This window comes from Mizuhopecten yessoensis, unplaced genomic scaffold, assembly GCF_002113885.1.
Source record: "Mizuhopecten yessoensis strain PY_sf001 unplaced genomic scaffold, ASM211388v2 scaffold717, whole genome shotgun sequence".
NCBI lineage: Eukaryota > Metazoa > Mollusca > Bivalvia > Pectinida > Pectinidae > Mizuhopecten > Mizuhopecten yessoensis.
Genome location: NW_018403686.1, coordinates 114,599 through 137,018, shown reverse-complemented (window position 1 = coordinate 137,018; position 22,420 = coordinate 114,599). Strand labels below are relative to the sequence as shown.

The 22,420-nt window shown below is 34.5% G+C and overlaps 1 protein-coding gene across 1 annotated transcript; it reads right to left on the bottom strand.

The window, feature by feature from the left end:
- Positions 1-1,796: 1,796 nt before the first annotated feature.
- LOC110452010 (homeobox even-skipped homolog protein 1-like) lies at positions 1,797-8,673 on the bottom strand. Its single transcript, XM_021500268.1, has 3 exons — positions 8,226-8,673; positions 2,951-3,108; positions 1,797-2,787 (listed from the first exon to the last, which is right to left on the bottom strand). The coding sequence occupies exons 1-3, from the start codon at positions 8,437-8,439 to the stop codon at positions 2,254-2,256; spliced, it is 906 nt and encodes a 301-aa protein (XP_021355943.1). The 5' UTR covers positions 8,440-8,673; the 3' UTR covers positions 1,797-2,253.
- Between the last annotated feature and the right edge of the window lie 13,747 nt (positions 8,674-22,420).

The following is a 22,420-nucleotide window of genomic DNA, read 5'->3' as shown; positions in this document are numbered from 1 at the left end:
ACGAAAAGGAGAAAATTATGTTTAAAGTATACAGATTTATTTATTTACCTATTTAGAAGAAAATTCATCTTAGAATTGAAATTACCTGCAATTCATTTCTTTTGCATCATTTGAGTCACCCAATCATTTCTACGATTTCTATGATTTAAGTGGCGTTCCTGGATAGGGAGAAAATATTTCTGTTTGTAATTATAAAACCCTGATCAACAGTGGTTGTCTTCGGTATAATTATACATAAATTTTATTTCAGGAACAGAATTCTATTTTATGTCATATATACTCCAGGTTGAACGTAACACACTACAAACCACAACAACAAAAATGGCTACTATAGATCATCTTATATATATTACTCTGACGTTTGAGTTAGGGAGGTATTGTAACTATATAATCAATAATCAGGAAAGACGTTTTATCATTCATGTCATCCTCTATCGGATTCGAAGAAATCGGACAATTTTAAAGTTGAACACAAAATACACAGATTTTAAGAACATTTTTTTTTTTATATAAGTATAGCCCTATATTATACATTTCATATATTGTAGATTTCAGATTCATCACAGTTTGTAAAGCAAACTTATATCCTTGATTAATTTCAATGTTGCTTCTTATGAATTTTGATCATTCCTTTGTAATTCTAAATGTCGTTGTCAATGTACTTGCTCCCTCCATCAAATATGTATATCTGTCACAATCCTAAAGTTACCATGTCCAAGAATCGTCATCTAGCCATTCATATATAACACTTTTTACAACAAAATATCACTAGACCACATCCCAAAGTAGAGGTGCTACACTCCACATCCCAAAGTAGAGGTTCTACACTCCACATCCCAAAGTAGAGGTGCTATACTCCACATCCCAAAGTAGAGGTGCTACACTCGACATCCCAAAGTAGAGGTGCTACACTCGACATCCCAAAGTAGAGGTGCTACACTCCACATCCCAAAGTAGAGGTGCTACACTCCATATCCCAAAGTAGAGGTGCTACACTCTGTAGACTCATGACGAATATATTGGATGTCTTTTACTGATGTGTAAAGTAATTATCACAAAATGTACGTTACTACTAGTAAATTCTACTACAGAAAAATAGCTAATTCCCAAAGGTACAACACTGTTAAATGTATTTTTCTCGAATAAATGAGAGGAAAGACTGTTATTACCATGCTCACATCCCCAATGACAATGATAAATCCAGAAAATAGTAAAACGAAAGTATGTTATGCGACCGAGATTTGACGCTCAGAAGTTGATCAATGTTTCAGTAAAGCTAGATTTAACTTGTTCTCCGATATACGAATCATTTCGGTGGATTTTATAAGAGTGTATGCATCAGTTATTGAATCAAAAATAACACATAGTTTTCACAACTCAAATTCAAGATGCTGATCAAATAATTATCTTAATTTTGTCTCAAAGTTATTTTCAATTCCAAAATGCAAAATGTGGGCGATATATTTACCATTTGAAGATCCGGCACCTAGCTCTCGTAATTGGCAGTTTCTGATGTATAATATACCATGTAGACAATATTCTATGTAGGATATAAAAAATGCATATGCATGAGTCAGTATCACGTGTAATTGCGGTGTTAAGTTATACTTTGTTAACAATGTAGTTCTATTGTAACTGAGGCCCCTCGCGATCTGACCTACAGTTGTGTCCATGGTCCCTCACGATCTGACCTACAGTCGTGTCCAAATCCCATGACACTGCGTCCCATCATAACAAAAACAACTTGACAGAAAGTTTAAGATTCATTTTGTTTTATTTTTCATTTTCATATTTTCTGTTTCAAATATATATATAACAAAACAACAGGGTAGTACATAAATACATTTTGTTTTAAGATATGTACATATTTGTGTCTCACTGCAATTGACAGAGCCTGTGCAGCTCTGTAAGTTTATCATTATATACATGGATTTACTTTACCCTGAATACAGCGACTGTCTCTATAGACAATGTGACGACATGGGGTGCATGAAGTCATCCTGTCAAAAAGTAAGCCATTATGAACAGATAGAAATGGCCACTAAGTCTTCTTTAAACATATGCACTATTCTTTAAACAACATTTTAAATTCCACTTATACTTAATTCAAACACTCATCATATTTATAATTATTACTTTCTTCTCCAAAACGTATCAAGCACACTCTCTGTGTCATATGTTTATATAACAATCACATCAACATTCATATATAGTCTCTTTTATCTCAGCATACACACAAAGTTTGTTTGTTTATCACCGCGACGAACTCTCCATTTCCCGTTTATGTAACAGGGGATGTGACGAACTGAGGGAGGTGGACAACAGCCCTGGTGCTGGTGGGGGATAAAGTCCGAAAGAAGGAGCCGGACACGTACACGGTTTTCCTGAATTCGCATTACATATGCTGGGAGAATGCTCCATCCAAGGAAAATGCATTCTGGGTGGGAAATGAAGGCTTGGTGGCGATGTGCTGAAGGACGGACTAGTGTCTAGACTTGGAATCGGTCTGTAGAGAGGACTTGGCATGGAAGATAAAACGTCGAGTCTGGGCGGAAGTGGACTTGATACAGCCATTGGGGTGAAGGCTGAACTTGTTGAGGGCTGGAGTCCATGAGGGAGACCCATGCTTGGATACGGAAGTGCGGCTGGGTGTTGGAGATTGTACGGGTATGAAGCGGCGGCGGCTGCAAGGTAGGCATACAGCTGAGGATCTGGGGGAATACCGTAGGGCCAGGTGAGTGCCATTCGTTGGCGTTTGTCCTTCATACGTCGGTTTTGGAACCAAACCTGTAAATGTGGAAAAGTAAAAAGTATTAAAGCATTGTCTTTTTTCATAAAACCATTGCCTCAATTATTTCTTACAAAGATAAATTTCAATTCTGAACTTAACTTTTTACATATTTGTTTATAAAATATTAATGTATCTGCGCTAGTGTGTTCGTGTAATTACCTTAATAGTGGATTCAGAAAGTCCCAGGGATGCTGCCAGTTCGCACCTCTTAGGGCGGGATACATAGTTTTCCTTCAAGAACTCTTTCTCCAAGCGGTTGAGCTGGTCTTTGGTGAAAGCTGTTCGGTATCGGCGGATTTCACGTTCTTGGGCAGTTTCTGGAATTACAGAATTAAAATAACAATTAAGTAGGAGTTATAGCCACACATGTCAAACACAAATTTGATATAAAATAAAACCACAAAAGGCTGTAAAGAATGACATTACAGAACATCTGTACCTTGATGTCAATTGTTTACTTTTTAGGTGGTTGTGTTAAATGACAGAATAGCATTTACACTGAAACACAATAAATGTCAGGTAGCACATAACATTACAATGAGAAACACGACCCAACTTTTAGTGTCGACAGAAATTGTCGTGATTCGCGTGTTCTCTATGGAACATTGGTGTCAATATTTAAGACATGCTAATGAGCCTACGCCTGACATAAAGGGTTGATCAGACAAGTACAGGTTAACTACCCCGAATCTTATTGGTCATTTTATGTCCCTGCTCCTGCTCAACCTGAATGGTCAGATGTAAAGTATTCATTAAGTACGTTTGCCACACGGGATACCTTATTGGTCACTATTTAAAACGCTATTTTATTGACCAGTTCATATGGTCAGTGTCGTTTGAAGATGGAGAAGATCTTAATCGAATTTTATCATCGAACATCGACATTTCGACTTTCATTGCCACATTTGAGGGCAGGTGCTCGACGTCAACTTGTTTTAATTTAAGAAAATCTTAAATATCTTTTTTTTTGTTCGAGGCTCCGCCTTCTTACAAAAGGTCAATAGGTACACTGTTTTGTCATTTTCTTTGAAGCTAGTTCAGTTCTGACTACCTTTAATACAAAAATCGGTTATGACTGTTCCCAAAAGTGGCTCTCGTGTAACCATGGTATATGTCTATTTGACCACGCAGGCGTGAAAACGACACAGCTATGATTATTCGACAAATTGAGCTGTTTCGTATGATCCATGGCGTCCTTAGCTGAAATTTGGATCGCGAGATCATAGATTTCTAAAAGTTCAAACAATAAATTTCAAGTAGTCAGTGTTCCGTTACTTTTATTCAAATGAGGAACAATTGATTCAGGTATGAAAAGTTTCAATTATATACATTTATTATCAGATAATGTATCGGGCTAGGACCAGATTTATTCTTTCCTGTCGTAAAAAAAGGGTCGATCATTTGGCGCGTAATTATTTGTATAATTTTTATCCTACATCCGTCAGTTCCTACCTACTAGCAATATTTGAACTGCAGTCTAGAAAAGTCATTTAAGGAAGCTGTCAGCTATGGGCATTTTTACCTCCAAGGTTTGAAGAGTTCTGATTAAAATCGTGATCTACTGCTTACGTAACTCAAGCGGCCGGATAATTGAAATTATTTTCGGTCTCTTTGATCCTCTAATTACTTTATCATATCAAAATATTCCCATATCAATTATTCCCAGACAATGTTGATATTGTGTCCCAATAAACCTTAAGCTTCACCTTGCAGAAACAGGTCGAACTATTTACCCGGCGCGGAGTGACAAATTGATTTGAGAGTTTGTGATGGGGCAATTAACACTGCAAACAATTACAAAGGGCTAACGTTTACTAATAGTTACCGGCCAATATTTGATTTTACCTAAAGCACAACCATATTACTTCTATAACCAATAAATCAGTACATCAAAACAAGAAGTTATTTATATTCAAATATAATAAATCTGTTTGCCTTCCCCATCATAGCAATTGAGTAAATCTGAATATATTTCAAGTCGCGGAAAAATCGCAAATTAAACATGTTGTATAAAGAAATGTATTTGCATTATATGCAGTTTTGTTTCATTTGCACATAATAATGTGAACGATATCATTGGCTCTGCTTTAGGTGTTGACCTTGTCGGACTAGTGGTTGGAATAAATGTGGCTAGATCTGTTCGGAATCGAACACAAGAAAAACACCTATTCTAACAATAATCGATTTTAATTCCAATTTGTCGGTTGAGCTAAATATTTTCTTTTAAATTCTGATCAGAAGAATGGGAGCTTTATACTAGAAAATTAGCTTAGAATAGCAAAGAAAAACAGGTTTTCTTCCAAATTGAATCTAAATAAAAATGTTTACGTTGTATAGAGAGCCATTCCAATTTAGCTACGTCCATAAGTATGATAATTCGTGAATTAGCCCCCTATTGGGACTTAGTTTGACTTTCATTACGGGTCTAAATACAAACATCACAAGTCCTGTTAATTCTATTCAAGATACCCTAACACGTATACAAACTCCCTGCGGTGAAAAAGAACGAAATCGATTTTTTGGCAATGAATAGAGAATTCGAACCTGTTTGTCTGGTCAGTGTAGCGGTCAAATGTTAGTACCCCTAGTGCCGAAATGGACAGTAAAAACGAGACTCGGACAATGGGAAGAAACCTAACTGGCCAATTGACCGAAGGACGATAATTAAATGCGCGGTAAAATTAGACAAGCTTGTAAGATTAGGTGCGGCGGTGCCTTTGATCCTGAACAGGTAGGCGCTAGATTTTCGTTTGGTCTATCTATGTGTTTGTATACAGAGTTGATCACTCTCCTGATACCGTTAACCGGTTTTCTACCGAATCTTTTAAAATGTACTTTTCCGTCAGATCAAAACTTGAATCCATTCAATTAAATGTATTAGTGTACAAAATTCAGTGATTACCCGTCGAATTTATAGCTCTATTTTCCTGTTTGCGTTGACCAGATCTACCTGTACATCAAACAGGGGATTCTTAATAAAATCGCTACCTCTAGAGTCTATTTACTTGTGAATACGACTTTTACTACCCACCCTTTCATAGCACATTTAACATATAGCATCTTAGCTGATCAGCTTCAATGAAGTCGTTACGAGCGCGCAAAGATGAAAGCAACCGTGTTTCTGTATGGGTGAGTCTAAAACGAAAGTTTTCCCGACTTCAAAAGAACCCATTAAACTTTGAAACGTTAAAATAAAATCGAAGCCTTTAAAACCGTGTTCATTACTGTATTTTTAGGAGTTTACTGAAAATATGTAATTTTCCACCTTACCGGATGTTTTCTGTACAGTACAAACGCTGTGACGCATTTAATCTAACGTCAGCTACATTTACTATGCTTAAAGAACTTATTCAACACGCTAAAGTTTATTTGTGAAATAACACCAATTCACATTATTAAACGTTAATCTTGTGAAGACATTATTCCTGATGTTGGTTAAACATCATGCAATGATTTGAAATCCTCCGTAGACCTTACATAATTTGTTCACGGATTCTGCATTCTATTTAAAATATAAAAGACTTCTTACAACCGAGGGAATTTCTCACTGAACACCGATGATAGCCGACTTTCATAATACTTGTGAATGTAACTTTTTGAGTGAACACGAATTATTTGTGCAAGAAGATGGAATTTTAATTTCCTTTTTTTTCTCAAAAATATTGAAATATTTTACTGCAAATAAATACTTTGTCCTAAAATTGTCCTTACATTTAAAATATATACTTTTTCACCTAATTTTACCAAACAAGATCCAAATAATAAATCTACAATATGTATGAAATATCGGTCTTACAAATTTGCTGTGCTAATTGATATACAATAATATGATGGCAAACATTTTAATGGTCATCTCACAATGACCAGTACCGTAATGTGTTTTTATGACAAACTGGTCAGTGTCATCGATGACCAGTGAAGCTGATTTATAGAGAACACGACAGAGACGGTGTCCGAATGTCCGATTTCGTGTTGCGACCATGTCCCGCGGACAGGGCGCTGATAGGACTACACAACGCCGGGCATGTAGTTCGAATTGACACTACAATCTCAACATACCATGTTCATGTAACTGTCCAAAATTACATACATCACTGCTGCCATACACTCATTTTTCATATTTTGAAATGCGATTGTTACGATATCTGCATCTATATGACTGCTTTTACCAATGTTTGTAATAATATCTATTAAAAGTAAACTGACATAATCAGAGTATTCGTCTTCACAAAGAAAGTTCTTGATTTCACCCAGGAGAATTTTGGAATCTAACCATTACAATAACCCGATAAATGGATAATTCTGCACGAGTGTTACAGAAAATTAAACTTTTATTCCAATAATTCATTTTGACACTAATTTTTTATAACGTGCTAAACTGTTTCTATATTTTTAACAATGCTCACGCAGCATTAGGTAAGAACACTATAGGTCAAAATATATCATCCTTAATGGGAAAATACTTTCCACTTAATTATATGGGTGATTTAATCTAATAGCAATGTAGAACATTAGAAGACATAACACCTTTATTCCCAATCCTGATTAAAGACAGGGTTGTGTGACCTAACCCGTTAGGGCCATAGAAAAACACTATCAATAATAGGATATGCTCATTGAAGTAAAACTTGTTCGTGTAAATAGGAAATTATTTGTTCTTGTCAAAAGTGATTTAATTTATACACATTACAAAATTCTTTGTGCAAGATAAAACTATTCCAAACAAAATTTGGGAATTGAACAGATACATTACATTTGTTAATAGACTTTATACCTATGTTTCCTACCTAGTTGTTAATTTATAGAGAACTAAGAAAACATTATTATTATTTGGCATAAACTTACACTGGTTATAATTTCATTTTAAGTTATTCGGATTTACTTCTAAGATTTATTTTATATAAGCGTGTTCTTCGAGTAAAAATTGTAAAGAAACTGACACTCATAAAAAATGAATGAAAGGTAAAAGTTATTTTAAGGTACACTAATCACATGGCAGCTATATTGTTAGAATGTGGCTGACTATCAGGGACCACTAGACTGTTAAATTGATGATGTTGATCCTGATTTGGTTGTATTGTTCTGTCGCCCTACTTAAAGGAGAGGCTGCCAGTACCTAAACCCCCAGGCTAGTTCTGGGCTCATTAAAACAGTAATTAATAACGTCTTAAAAAGGTTCCTTTTTAGAGTAAAAGTGTGTCTAATTTCATCGTCTAGTGACAACGCATGGAACAGATTTAAATGATCCGATTAGAAAAGTTGTGTTGATTATACATTTTTAATTTGTATATCAATTGACGATGCTTGCGACATCTTCGACAAGATGTTATGCATTTAGAATTTGAAGCATCTTGATGGAATCTTACAATAAAGAAGAAAAAAAATGCAAATTATTCAAATTAATGAAATTAATTTAAATAATTATGAAATTTACCTTTCATCTTGTTTTTGTAAAATCTGTTCGGAGTGCCTCGGTCGCTGCCGGAGCTGTCGGAGGAATGGGACCGAGGAGAGTCTGGATAGTCCATCGGTTTGTTCAGCTTGAATTCTCCAAGATCTTTTTCATCTGGAAATGGTCGAAGTCCATCTTCGTTACTGGACGTATCACTGGAGGAAAGGCTTGGAGAGTTAGGCAAGGAACCATCCATCCTAAAATGTCTCTTTTCGAGATATCAGATATTATAGAAATCCAAATTAGGTATTTCCACAAACGTTCTCAGTTATATCCAGTGCTTGTATTGTCGTAAAGTATGGTTCACAATGAAGATCCGGTAATATACAGTCACATCAAATTCATATAAAGATGTCTTGACATGTGTAAGTCAAGGTGAAGTTGTGTGTGCTGCTGTGTTGAGCTAGTCGAGTGTTTATGATGTCTGAGATATGATGACGGCCTTTTAAACACTCTTTCCGCGGGTAATCAGCCGTGACGAGTCTAACAACCTCATTGACTGGATAATAGCTTCTTTCAATAGCACTTAATAAATCACAAACAATCCGATTGAGAAATTACTATTCTGATCGGCGACAGATAATCTTTCTATGACGTTTGAGGCGGGTCTTAGCGGAGCGCGGCGGTTAGGCGTCTTCTGATTGGTCAGTACGAGGGATAGTTGATAGATCATTACGCCTCCGGAGGCGTGGCCTACTGCTCATCATTGATAATTGTATCACTGAACTTATCTAATAATAGGACTAACTAGGATTAACGTGCCAATATTGTTTCGGTATAATTATCATCCAGTGATTATTATGAATACAATTATTGTATTATTGTAGAATTAAATTGTCAAAGGTTTACTCAGACATTATTCCAAATCAGAAAGTGACATGTTTCTGTTCAATAGAAAATTCACATCACTATATCGTTTTGTTGAAAACATACCAGAGGAATAAAATATTATATATATATATGTATAAATATATGAAAATAATTACTTTACAACAGTAGTGAAACAAGTTATTTCAATTTTTATAATAGGAATAAAATATTGAATAATTAGCATTTCATATAATCTTGTATCATTATATAGTACATTTTGAATATCAAATGTTTAGAAAATATTTTAACTAATTTGTTTAATTTGGATGAAAAAACAATCAGAAATGCAATCTTATTCTATGACCAATCTACTTTTATTTCAATATTTTGATGCACTTAAGCTTAATCGAAAGGCAAATGAAATCGGTTCTTGTTTGAATTTTTTAAATTATTTTCTTCAGTTTATTGTTCCAATCAAATATATAATTGAATACTAGTGTTTGTATTCAAACATTGAGAGATGGAAGGCATTGTGTAACAAATTTACTCCACCTGCCATTTAGAAAATTTTAGCCTTATTGAAAATCGGTTCTTGTTTGAAGTCTTAGTTTTTTTCTGTTGCATTGTTTCATTTAAATCAAATTTATTACACCTAGAAAAACAGGGTTTTCATGCTGTGTAGTGTATCGAAAAACTGTGAGATGTAAAGGATCGTGTAACAATTTTATTACACCTGTCATTTAGAAGGTTAGCGATATTTACAGGTAGGTTACCTTTGGATTATACAGGTAAACAATTGTACCGAAATGATGAAATATACAACGGTAACCGGTTATACAAGGGTACAATATAACAGGTCATCATCAGCGTACCTAACCGTAATAAAACAAGCCCGGATCAAACGACTAACACAGGTACCAAACATCATCATCCCTTTGATCTTTACCGGTATTATTTAACTCTAAATGAGCGTAGATTTAACATCCCCACGTGAAGAAGTTTCCGGGCTATACATCTGGAAAGGAATCGTGGAAATCTGTCTATTTCTTTAGCTTGTACAACTCTGGGTGTTATTGTAGTTAATCTAATTTGGTTTTTATAACATTCGTTTCAATAGATAGGATAGTTGATTTAATTCATCTTTTACAATGGGCGTTTCAATGCATGTATACCATTCACGTTAAAAAAGACGCTGATGGGATTTTGTCGCCTCTATTGTGAATAATGTACTTTGGCAAGGGTTCGACTATGGATCCGAACAAAAACAGATATATACAACAGGTTTACGGACTTCAGAGCAATTTGTTGTAGGTGGTGCATTTTTACATTTTTAGTAAATAAAAATAAACGTAAATTAAATCGTTCGTCTTTCTGGTACCAACGCATTTAGATAACAGCCAATGCGAATGAGGAAATGTGTTTATATTTTGTTGAATTGATGAAAAATTGCACATGCATATTTAAAGACAGAAACTAAGAACAAATGTGAAAAATACTTGTTTCGTATGTGTATGTGTATACGCACGTGATCTTTATCAGTTATAATTTTAATATAAATTTGGAAAAAAATATCCACTAGTGCAGTTAATGTGGCCAAGTCAGGAAACCTGTTCTATTTTTGCTTTCAAAGAAACGGTTGAGGTTTGATTGAAGGAAATGAGAGAAATGTGACGTTTTGAAATTGAATTCGAATAACGTTTTAAGTTTTTTTAATTAGTATAAAAATTTCTTATAATATGCATAGATAGAAATAGCTAAAGACGTATAATATTACACAGTTTTACGTGTCTGTGGCGGTAAGATTTGCAGGCAAGAAACTCAAATGAAACAGATTTGACATCGTAAAACTATTCAGAAGTACGTCTTTATATGAAATATTGCCTTAGTAAGTTAGATATTAAAGTACCCGTATACAATCTTGCTGACAAATCTGCTATTAGCGCGGCGTGAGTTCTATGTACTCCGTGATTGTTTATTGACATAGGTCGCTGTCTATCTTGTCCCCCGATAAATGCCCGGGTTCTGTAAAAACACACGTTTCAATGATCGTGTTTACCGTTCGCTAATACCTTAGTCAGGTATTTTCACCACAACACGGAATAGTTCAAATCTCCTGGGATAAACCTCTAATGTTTAAACAATAATTTCATGAGAATTTTATCACAAATAGCTTTTCCGAATGACCTTTTCGAAAAAGTGGAATACAAGACTGAGTTTTATTACAAGGAAAAATTATTTACTTCAGTGCAGTTTCATTTTGTGTTCATTATACAATCGATCAGTTGATTAATTATTTTTTTAATGATTTGAAAGAATTTCTATGTTTATTTAATGTTTTGTCCCCCGATATGACCTGGCCTCCACGTTGAAAGTACAGACCAATTTAAAACCACAAACTGTTGTTAGTAGTTTGTATCCTAATGTTCACATACATATTTGATTAAAGGAGGTGAAAGGATGACAGTGTATTGTCACCATCCATTTCTACTTACACTTTGCATATAATAACATTAAACGTAAAGACATTGCCCCGACAAAAAAGAGCTATTCATATTTAAAACTAATTGTTATATAAATGACATTTTTATTCGGGCAATCATCTTAATGAAAAAAATAAGAACAACAGTAAAATCATAAACCATTACAATATTTTTAATAATTTCATTTCAAGGCACACTTTAAAATAAATGTTTTGTTATTTTTCTTAAAATTGTGTGCTTTTAATTTTTCTTTAAACCACCGCAATCTCCATCATAAATCTGCGTAATTACTCGGCCATATGATAGGGCTGGAGGTCCCTGACGTAAAGCCCGACTTTTTGTTCGCTAATTAGGGTTGGTCTCTAGTCTATACCTAACGTACAATACTGTTGACCACTTATTTGTTAAAACTATGACACCTCCGGCCGTACAATGATAAGGAATAATTCGGCCAAATTGACCTGATAGAGATAGAATCACCCGTCGCGTGGCTCCGGGTGGTTTAGGGTGTCGGACCTATTGAACCGGGACACGATAACACACCCGAGATTACCTCCCTTGATAGAAAACCTAACAACACTCAAATCTAATTATACATATTGTAAATTATTTATAACAAGATGGAAACTGAGCGGTTTCTTTGATGGGTCAATAAATGACTGTTACATTGGAGTAAACAGAACTTGTTTTGTAAAGGATGTTACTAGTATGTGTAAAAAGTGATTTATTTTTTCTTTTGGGGAGAAAACAAGTTTTATCTTGTTCAATTAATTTCTGTTCTTGCTTTAAGTGTTGGGACACCTCTCACGTCTGTTATAGAGATGACCTGTTCATTAACATTTTCGCCTGGGCTGGTTTTTGTACAGCCGTATAATTCATTGATTTATTTCATTGATTTATTTAGTAGATAATTGATGAATTTAGGCATTGTGATATACACGTATTCTGTTACTGTGCCAGTTATAAAGCTTTACAACTCAGTATCTAAAATTAATTCAACATCCCATTTTCTAAAAGAAAACCGTCAACCAATTAACATATTGCATAGGAAATTAGAGAAATCGTGTAATAATTTGTAACATGCCATCGTGTTGAAAATGGAAAAAAAGTAGCTGTGAAATGAATATAACATGCTAATTTATTTGGAAACATGTTTATTTTTCTGCAATACCGTAAAACGGATTGTAGTTCACCAATCCTAAGTAAATGGTATACTGTTATAGACGAATCTGGCAATTTGCGTCATAAGAGCTATCATATACATATATGTAATTTATATGACGGACAAAATATGACACTCAAATTAGTACACAGAAGTACAAATTGATGACAAATAACAATTTCATTATTACATGCCATTTTTATTTGTTAACCGTGAATAAAGATCGAGGCTATATACACGACCGTGTGTTTTGCCGGTCCTCCTTTTTAGCTACACTGTTGATATTATTTATGAGACAAACATGACACACGTATTAGTATGAATTGTCTGTAAAAGTATCGCAAACAAATGGGGTATTAAAATGCCATGTTGATACCTCGATCTGACCTTTATGTCTGACCTTGGGGGAACATTACCTGTGACACTGACAGGTGAGCGGCCGCCATGTCATGTTCCAGGGGAGATAACTCGGATTGCGTGGATTGGATTCGTACTAATTGGTACATGAATAAATAATTTCATGTTTAATTAATAAAATGGTTAATTTTGGTTAATCATTCTCTATATATTCAAATATTATTATTATTATTTTTTTTATACTATGACGGTTCATTGGTTCAACCCTAACCTTTACTGTATAACAAATAATTAATGCGACAAGATCCACATCGTTCAGACGTAAGGACAAATCCAACAATCTAGTTGATAACGATTTAAAAATGAAAAAAAAATCAATAGAACAGAATCAATTCGAAAACATAAAACCCCTTAATTTATTAATTTCATAAATTTAAAGTATTGGTTAATTTCAAATTAATGAGTTAAGTGTGTATATAATAAACCGTGCCACCACTCAAGGCTGTCAAGGTTACGGCAAACCTCGGGCACTACAAATCCACTATTGAACTTCTACACAACTATCTTTGCATTAAATTATATTTCATTCAATACAGATTTACTTTGTTAAGTATGAAGGGAAAGCAACACAATCTCAAATATCTAATGAAGTGTATTCGGAAACATCAAACTGTTCATTCTGTGAAGTTTGATATAAGGGACGTAACTCTGATCATTGTGAAACCAGGAAAATAGGTGTTCACAAAAATAAGGTGAATAACTGTAAACAATTACCATTTATTTCATCTATATCTTTTTTTTAATCTTTACTTCTTAGTATGTTGTATTTTATAAAGCGTATTCTAGCTTACCTGGGACGTACGGTCAGTAGTGTAATTGTGTAACAAACGAGAGTACAGTGAGGTATGGGCTTACTCCCATATTATGGTAGAAAAAAGCACTGAAACGCGTCCCAGAACTAAAACAGAAGTTAAGTTGTTTACGAATCAAACAGACATATTACAAAACATGACAGCTGTTGTCACATCATTAGACATGTCTAGTCCACAGATAAAACACACTATTTAAACGCGCAGGTGTCTGTGTGTAAGTGTGTACCAGAAATAGATGTGCATGTACCAGAAATAGGTGTGCATATACCAGAAAAAGGTGTGCATGCACCAGAAATAGGTGTGCATGCACCAGAAATAGGTGTGCATGTACCAGCAATATGTGTGCATGTACCAGATATGTGTGCATGCACCAGAAATAGGTGTGCATGCTCCAGAAATAGGTGTGCATGTACCAGAAATAGATGTGCATGTACCATAAATAGGTGGGCATGCACCAGAAATAGGTGTGCAAATACCAGAAATAGGTGTGCATGTACCAGAAATAGGTGTGCATGTACAAGAAATAGGGGTGCATGTACCAGAAACACGTGTGCATGTACCAGAAAAAGGTGTGCATGCACCAGAAATATGTGTGCATGCACCAGAAATAAGTGTGCATGTACCAGAAAAAGGTGTGCATGTACCAGAAATAAGTGGGCATGTACCAGAAGTAGATGTGCATGTACCATAAATAGGTGGGCATGTACCAGCAATATGTGTGCATGCAGCAGAAATAGGTCTGCGTGTACCAGAAATAGTCGTGCATGTACCAGAAATAGGAGGGCATGTACCAGCAATATGTGTGCATGTACCAGAAAGAGATGTGCATTTACCAGAAATAGGTGTGAATGTACCAGAAATAGATATGCATGTACCAGAAATATATAGGCATGTACAAGAAATAGATGTGCATGTGCCAGAAATAGATGTGCACGTACCAGAAATAGGAGTGCATGTACCAGAAATAAGTGGGCATGTACCAGAAGTAGATGTGCATGTACCACAAATAGGTGGGCATGTACCAGAAAGAGATGTGCATTTACCAGAAATAGGTGTGAATGTACCAGAAATAGATCTGCATGTACCAGAAATAAATGAGCATGTACCAGAAATAGATTTACATGTACCAGAAATAGGTGTGCATGTACCAGAAATAGGTGTGCATGTACCAGAAATATATGGGCATGTACAAGAAATAGGTGTGCATGTACCAGAAATAGATGTGCATGTACCAGAAATAGGTGTGCATGTACCAGAAATAGGTGTGCATGTACCAGAAATAGATGTGCATGTACCAGAAATAGGTGTGCTTGTACCAGAAATAGGTGGGCATGTACCAGAAATAGGTGTGCATGTACCAGAAATAGGTGTGCATGTTCGAGAAATAGGTGTGCATGTACCAGAAATAGATGTACATGTACCAGAAATAGGTGTGCATGTACCAGAAATAGGTGGGCATGTACCAGCAATATGTGTGCATGCAGCAGAAATAGGTCTGCGTGTACCAGAAATAGGTGTGCATGTACCAGAAATAGGTGTGCATGTACCAGAAATATATGGGCATGTACAAGAAATAGGTGTGCATGTACCAGAAATAGATGTGCATGTACCAGAAATAGATGTGCATGTACCAGAAATAGGGGTGCATGTACCAGAAATAGGTGTGTATGTACCAGAAATAGGTGTGCATGTAGCAGAAATAAATGAGCATGTACCAGAAATAGGTGTGCATGTACCAGAAACAGGTGTGCATGTACCATAAATAGGTGTGCATGTACCAGAAATAGGTGTGCATGTAGCAGAAATAAATGAGCATGTACCAGAAATAGGTGTGCAAGTTCCAGAAATAGGTGTGCATGTACCAGAAATAGATGTGCATGTATCAGAAATAGGTGTGCATGTACCAGAAATAGGTGTCCATGTACCAGAAATAAATGAGCATGTACCAGAAATAGGTGTGCATGTACCAGAAATAGGTGTGCATGTACCAGAAATAAATGAGCATGTACCAGAAATAGGTGTGCAAGTACCAGAAATAGGTGTGCATGTACCAGAAATAGGTGTGCATGTACCAGAAATAGGTGTGCATGTACCAGAAATAAATGCTCTTGACACGAAACGATAGAAATTGTATCTATGGATATTCCGTCTCCATGTTGTTTCTGAAGCTTCAACCGAAACCCAAGAAGCACATTTTCACTTTACAACAACTTAAAAGCAGGCCATATTGACATTTTACTTCAGAGGAAAAATTAGTGTTTTTTTTTTTTATTGAGAACTTGCAGCAGATTCGTTGTTTTTTTCATTTTATACACACTTTGATATAAGTCATAACTTACAAAACATGTATATAACCAGTCCATCAGCATAATATACACACCAACATATGTAGTAGTTACGCCGCATACATGCGTTTCGCTTCCCCACCGTGATGACACTGGTAAGACTATTTCTGATAAAACCCCATTAGGTATCATTAGTATACATATTACCATTTTTTATTTCGTAGATATAAATACATGATGTGAAAAGTGTTGTTAAGTTTTAGTAACTTAAGCAGACTCGTGGGCAGACACTGTTTGTTCAGGATTCATCTAAATAAATCTGGAAGTCGTAACATCCCCCGATATATGTGATAATAACCTAAACATAGAAACCTAAAGCATGGACACGACGCAGCTTGCCAAACAATATCAATCATTATGAACAAACAAAGGAAATACATTATCAGGTGACCTCTGACCTCTATATCACACTTTTAACCTCACACCTGTATTGCTTTTGAGCTGTTGCGTGTGACCCATAATTATTCGGACACCCGCCATCTTTCGTCGAAATTAATGAGGTATTAAATTATCAATTAGTCGTTCACAAAAGTCATTATTAATTACGTCAATTAATTCGCTAATTAAAAGTTAAGCACGCGAGTAGTTTTATAAAGGCGCTGTCCCTATGTGTGACAGAGAGGTGGATTGATGAGTATAATCACCATATCAACAGTACCCTCATCAGCAGTCAGAAATAACTATCTCTTTTTTAAAATAGGATTGGGATAGATAAACAGGAGGAGGTAACAGGTTACCCTTAAGATCCGCATGCACATATATGATCGTTAGCACGCCACAGTTGTATGATCAAAATTCGAACCCCTATTTTTTTTATATTTTTGGCGTCTTTATTATAAATTAAAACTAAAAAAAATTCCACAAGATGATATAAAAATGTAAGTTTATATATGGCAGGACTAAATGTGGCTCTATCTAGTACAACAAAAATATCATTGTTATTTATGCCTGTTGGATCAACATTTTGTCTATATTTTTTACTGTTAGATAATAAAATATTATTTGCTATTACTTATGAAGCTTTTTCAGGTGTTAGTAAACTATACCACTGTTAGTTACAGCTGATGACGGAAGGTTATGTGCTGTAAACCACACCTCTGTTATTTACGAGGTAAAAGTACCAGGTATTACTCGGACCAGACTCGCACCCCGCGATGACAAGTGAATCCATGATATACTAGGTCTAGGTATTCGTTATCCTCAATCCCCACCCTAACCGCATCAGTTGATATAGTACAGTACACGACCTCACACCTGGCTGTTGCGCCCTCCCGTCGATAGAGTACACGATTTAACACCTGTAAAGCAGGGTAACAAACTTTATTACTATATTAATTATGCGTTCACGGTAACGCTGCATTTCAATTTTGCATATATGTTGTTCAATTTAAGCAAAATGGTATTTCTAGTCGTTGGCAGAAATAGATTTGATGATTTTACTCATATCTGAAATAAGAAATTAAACACAATTACTCAGATTGAAATAAGCAATCAACTATAAAATAGAGATAATTTTTAAGATCATAACCCTAACGGTAGATAACCATCTTTCAGTGTGATTCGCTCCTGATTGAAGATATATATTTCGGCAAATGCAGAAAGACCTTTCAACTTTTGTTTAAAATTTAATAAGAGTATATAAATCACTAATTGAGTTCAAATTATAGATAATTACTTTGGAGAATATTGACCTTCAATATTTCCTAGATTGATATCGTTTACCGGGTATTCCCGGAGGACAAATTAACAGTCCAATCACATCTCGGATCTGATCTTTGGACTAATACGCTTACATTCCCCGGAAGGCAAAATACAATGAAATGTACAATATCTGTTTTAAGAACCATAAATAATGGTGAAATTGTAGATTTAAAATTGCTCAAAAATTTTCGTGTATTAATTCATGTAGACTTTGATGTTAACCTCAAAATACAACTTCAAACATACGTACAGACTCGTGTAACTTGTTTTTTATACGTGTGTTTGTATTGGGACTCATAAATCAATATCAATTATATTTATAATTTCATTTTTTGTCAAATACCTGTCTACGGATCATCTTCTTATAAGTAATAGAATAAAAATGTTTTAATTCGAAAATCTATTGGACAAAATTACGGAATTATATTTTTCTAGACTAAATTAGTGAATAAACCCATTACTTTGAAAATATTGTATTGATTTTTATTAACAATAACAAAAAATATGTAAATTAACAACTGCAAATAATGTACCAGTAATAAATAGACTACATATTACTATGGTTTTATACGTCATTGCAAATATCGATCTTACAATGAAACATAATTGGAGTGTAGACAAAAAGTAGTGTCGCTATTTGCAAACAAATATTTGTTTTTTTGTTGTTGTTTTTTTAAATATTTTTGGCGTCTTTATTATAAACTAAAACTAAAAAATATTTCCACAAGATNGGGTTTTTTTGTTGTTTTTTTTAATATTTTTGGCGTCTTTATTATAAACTAAAACTAAAAAATATTTCCACAAGATGATATAAAAATGTAAGGTTATATCTGGCAGGACTAAATGTGGCTCTATCTAGTACAACAAAAACATCATTGTTATTTATGCCTTTTGGATCAACATTTTTTCTACATTTTTTACTGTTAAATAATAAAATATTATTTGCTATAACTTATGAAGCTTTTTCAGGTGTTAGTAAACTATACCACTGTTAGTTACAGCTGATGACGGAAGGTTATGTGCTGTAAACCACACCTCTGTTATTTACGAGGTAAAAGTACCAGGTATTTACTCGGACCATACTCGCAACCCGCGATGACAAGTGAATCCATGTTATACTAGGTCTAGGTATTCGTTAACCTCCATCCCCACCCTAACCCTATCAGTACCCCCCTCCTGTTGATATAGTACAGTACACGACCTCACACCTGGCTGTTGCGCCCTCCCGTCGATAGAGTACACGATTTAACACCTGTAAAGCAGGGCTAGTAAACGGGTTACTATATTAATTATGCGTTCACGGTAACGCTGCATTTCAATTTTGCATATATATTGTTCAATTTAAGCAAAATGGTATTTCTAGTCGTTGGCAGCAATAGATTTGATGATTTTACTCATATCTGAAATAAGAAATTAAACACAATTGCTCAGATTGAAATAAGCAATCAACTATAAAATAGAGATAATTTTTAAGATCATAACGCTAACGGTAGATAACCATCTTTCAGTGTGATTCGCTCCTGATTGAAGATATATATTTCGGCAAATGCAGAAAGACCTTTCAACTTTTGTTTAAAATTTGATAAGAGTATATAAATCACTAATTGAGTTCAAATTATAGATAATTACTTTGGAGAATATTGACCTTCAATATTTCCTAGATTGATATCGTTTACCGGGTATTCCCGGAGGACAAATTAACAGTCCAATCACATCTCGGATCTGATCTTTGGACTAATACGCTTACATTCCCCGGAAGGCAAAATACAATGAAATGTACAATATCTGTTTTAAGAACCATAAATAATGGTGAAATTGTAGATTTAAAATTGCTCAAAAATTTTCGTGTATTAATTCATGTAGACTTTGATGTTAACCTCAAAATACAACTTCAAATATAGGTACAAACTTGTGTAACTTGTTTTTATACATGTGTTTGTATGGAGACTCATAAATCAATATCAATTATATTTATAATTTCATTTGTTGCCAAATACCTGTCTACGGATCATCTTCTTATAAGTAATAAAATAAAAATGTTTTAATTTGAAAATCTATTGGAAAAAATTACGGAATTATATTATTCTAGACTAAATTAGTGAATAAACCCATTATTTTAAAAATAATATATTGATTTTTATTAACAATAACAAAAAATATGTAAATTAACAACTGCAAATAATGTACCAGTAATAAATAGACTGAATATTACTATGGTTTTATACGTCATTGCAAATATCGATCTTACAATGAAACATAATTGGAGTGTAGACAAAAAGTAGTGTCGCTGTTTGCAAACAAATATTTGTTTTATGTTCCAGGTCAAAACAAAATACAAAATAATCTATTTACTATCCTACATAGATATGTAGCTGAATAGAGTAAAAATACGAGGGGTGGGCCCGAGACGTACAGTCGACTGTATACAACTATGCTACTGTGATGGTTTTGCAGTCAGAATTAATGCACATATATTATCTATCAGGAAATGTACATTCCTAGGATACATTTTTAAAAATTAAATCAAAATAAATCAAGATATACAAATCTACAATGTTTGATTAAAATGACATGAATTATTCAGACGAGGGTGTCGATGGCAATCAAATCAAAGATGAGACATCTTCGAAGAAGAAATGTCAACGATATACAATTTGTAACTGACATGTAGACTACGGACAAAACATAATGTCATCAGTGTAATTATGACCAAACATGATATCTATAATGGGACAGGACGACAATATGGAGGATTAGGAGAACCCCGGCGGTCGGGACAGGACGACAATATGGAGGATTAGTAGAACCCCGGGGGTCGGGACAGCCCAAGTGGATACACTCTTTTCCCATCCCAGACGTCTGGAAAAGTCAGACGATAATAACAGATGGCATATACTGTATCGGGTCCCGAATGACACTGGATATAAGTATGTACGTCTCTGTGTATATTATTTTTTCTTTTCCTCTCCTCCTCCTTTATCTTAGAAAATGATACATTTCAGAAAATCTTACATCAATAATCATAATTATGACCCTTTCCCCAGTATATACTGATACATTGTGGTTAATTCAACGATGTTATTGGAGATAACGTCTTTGAACTGTTTTTTTAATGTGTACATATACTGCATGTTTATGATATCTTTTTTTTTTGGCAGGGTGAGGGGGGCTTATTTTCAGAGGTAAGAAAATACTTATTGCAAAAAGATGCTTAGAATTGTTAATTACTAGTCTTTATCCTCTATACTTTGTTTTATGTGTACTGGAGGCATTTAGAGTAAATAAACAATCGAAACGTGATAGTTAAAATCTATAGATAAAAACAACAAAAACACTACTGAACAACAGGTAACGTATTACCGTGGTCTTCCTAATTAGGACACCCGCCGTTAACAACAGTATATGACTAGTTAATCCCCTTCCCCCGGGACATCGATCCAAACTGATAACATACACGCTCTATAGATATGATCTTATCACTAATATGCCTACATTGTTGTGCAACAAACTCACATAGAATTTAATCTAATTTGTCACAAAACACACCCAGTGTTAAATTATGGCCCACACAGACTTATGGCATGTGTTGTTTTATTCTCTGTGATTTCACCGACTTCCATTTATATACAGAATGTGAAGAAAGTAAACTGGTTCAACCAGTGCACATGGACGTCGTCTAGTTAGAATAGGACTTTTCGAACTGAGATCAATACAATATCCTCCGTGTTACTATACTATACAAACTCATAAACAAAATGTTTTAAATGAAGAACGATTCGTGACGTACTTAAGGAAGAAAACAATAACGATCGGAAATTGTTTATTGTCTTCTGCAAAGTACAGAGATGTATGTAGGTGTTACAGGAATAACATACATCCAGATGAGACTAATTTAAGGCATTTGTAACTCTTTATGTAAATAAAAATAGCTTACTGGCTCAGTAAGCCGCTCTACGGCACTAACAGTATTGGTTACTGATAGGTACCTTTGATCATACCTGAAATATTGTACTCACGATCAAGTACCAGTCATCACACCCGCAATCATAATTATATTCAGGTGCAGATATTTTTTGTCACTTGATGTGAACTAAAATGTAACCATGTTTTCAGGTGCAATATATTCAATATTATTCATGTGCATGATCACATGATCGCACATCAAAATAACATACGTCAAATTGTATCTGATTACAGATGAAATTACGTATTTAAGTGTTAGCGTCTTTGATTAAACATGAAATAGCATGTTCATGTGCATGGATCTTTCATCACACATAAGATAATGCTATCATTTGAAAGCTTATTTTAACACAAATCAATTAATCATATATTTAAGTGCGAGTGTACTTGACCATACATTAAGTAATATAAATATGCGCAAAAATCTTCGTATAAAAATATACACTTTAAAAATGTCTTTATGTGAACAAATCCAAAATGATTAGAT

What these genes read in the sequence shown, in the direction of transcription:
- LOC110452010 (XM_021500268.1), bottom strand. Translation starts at nt 8,439, where the DNA reads ATGGATGGTTCCTTGCCTAACTCTCCAAGCCTTTCCTCCAGTGATACG. An exon ending in TTACAAAAACAAGATGAAAG is followed by an intron (nt 3,109 to 8,225) that starts GTAAATTTCATA and finishes CTGTAATTCCAG; the next exon opens with AAACTGCCCAAGAACGTGAA. An exon ending in TTTCTGAATCCACTATTAAG is followed by an intron (nt 2,788 to 2,950) that starts GTAATTACACGA and finishes CCACATTTACAG; the next exon opens with GTTTGGTTCCAAAACCGACG.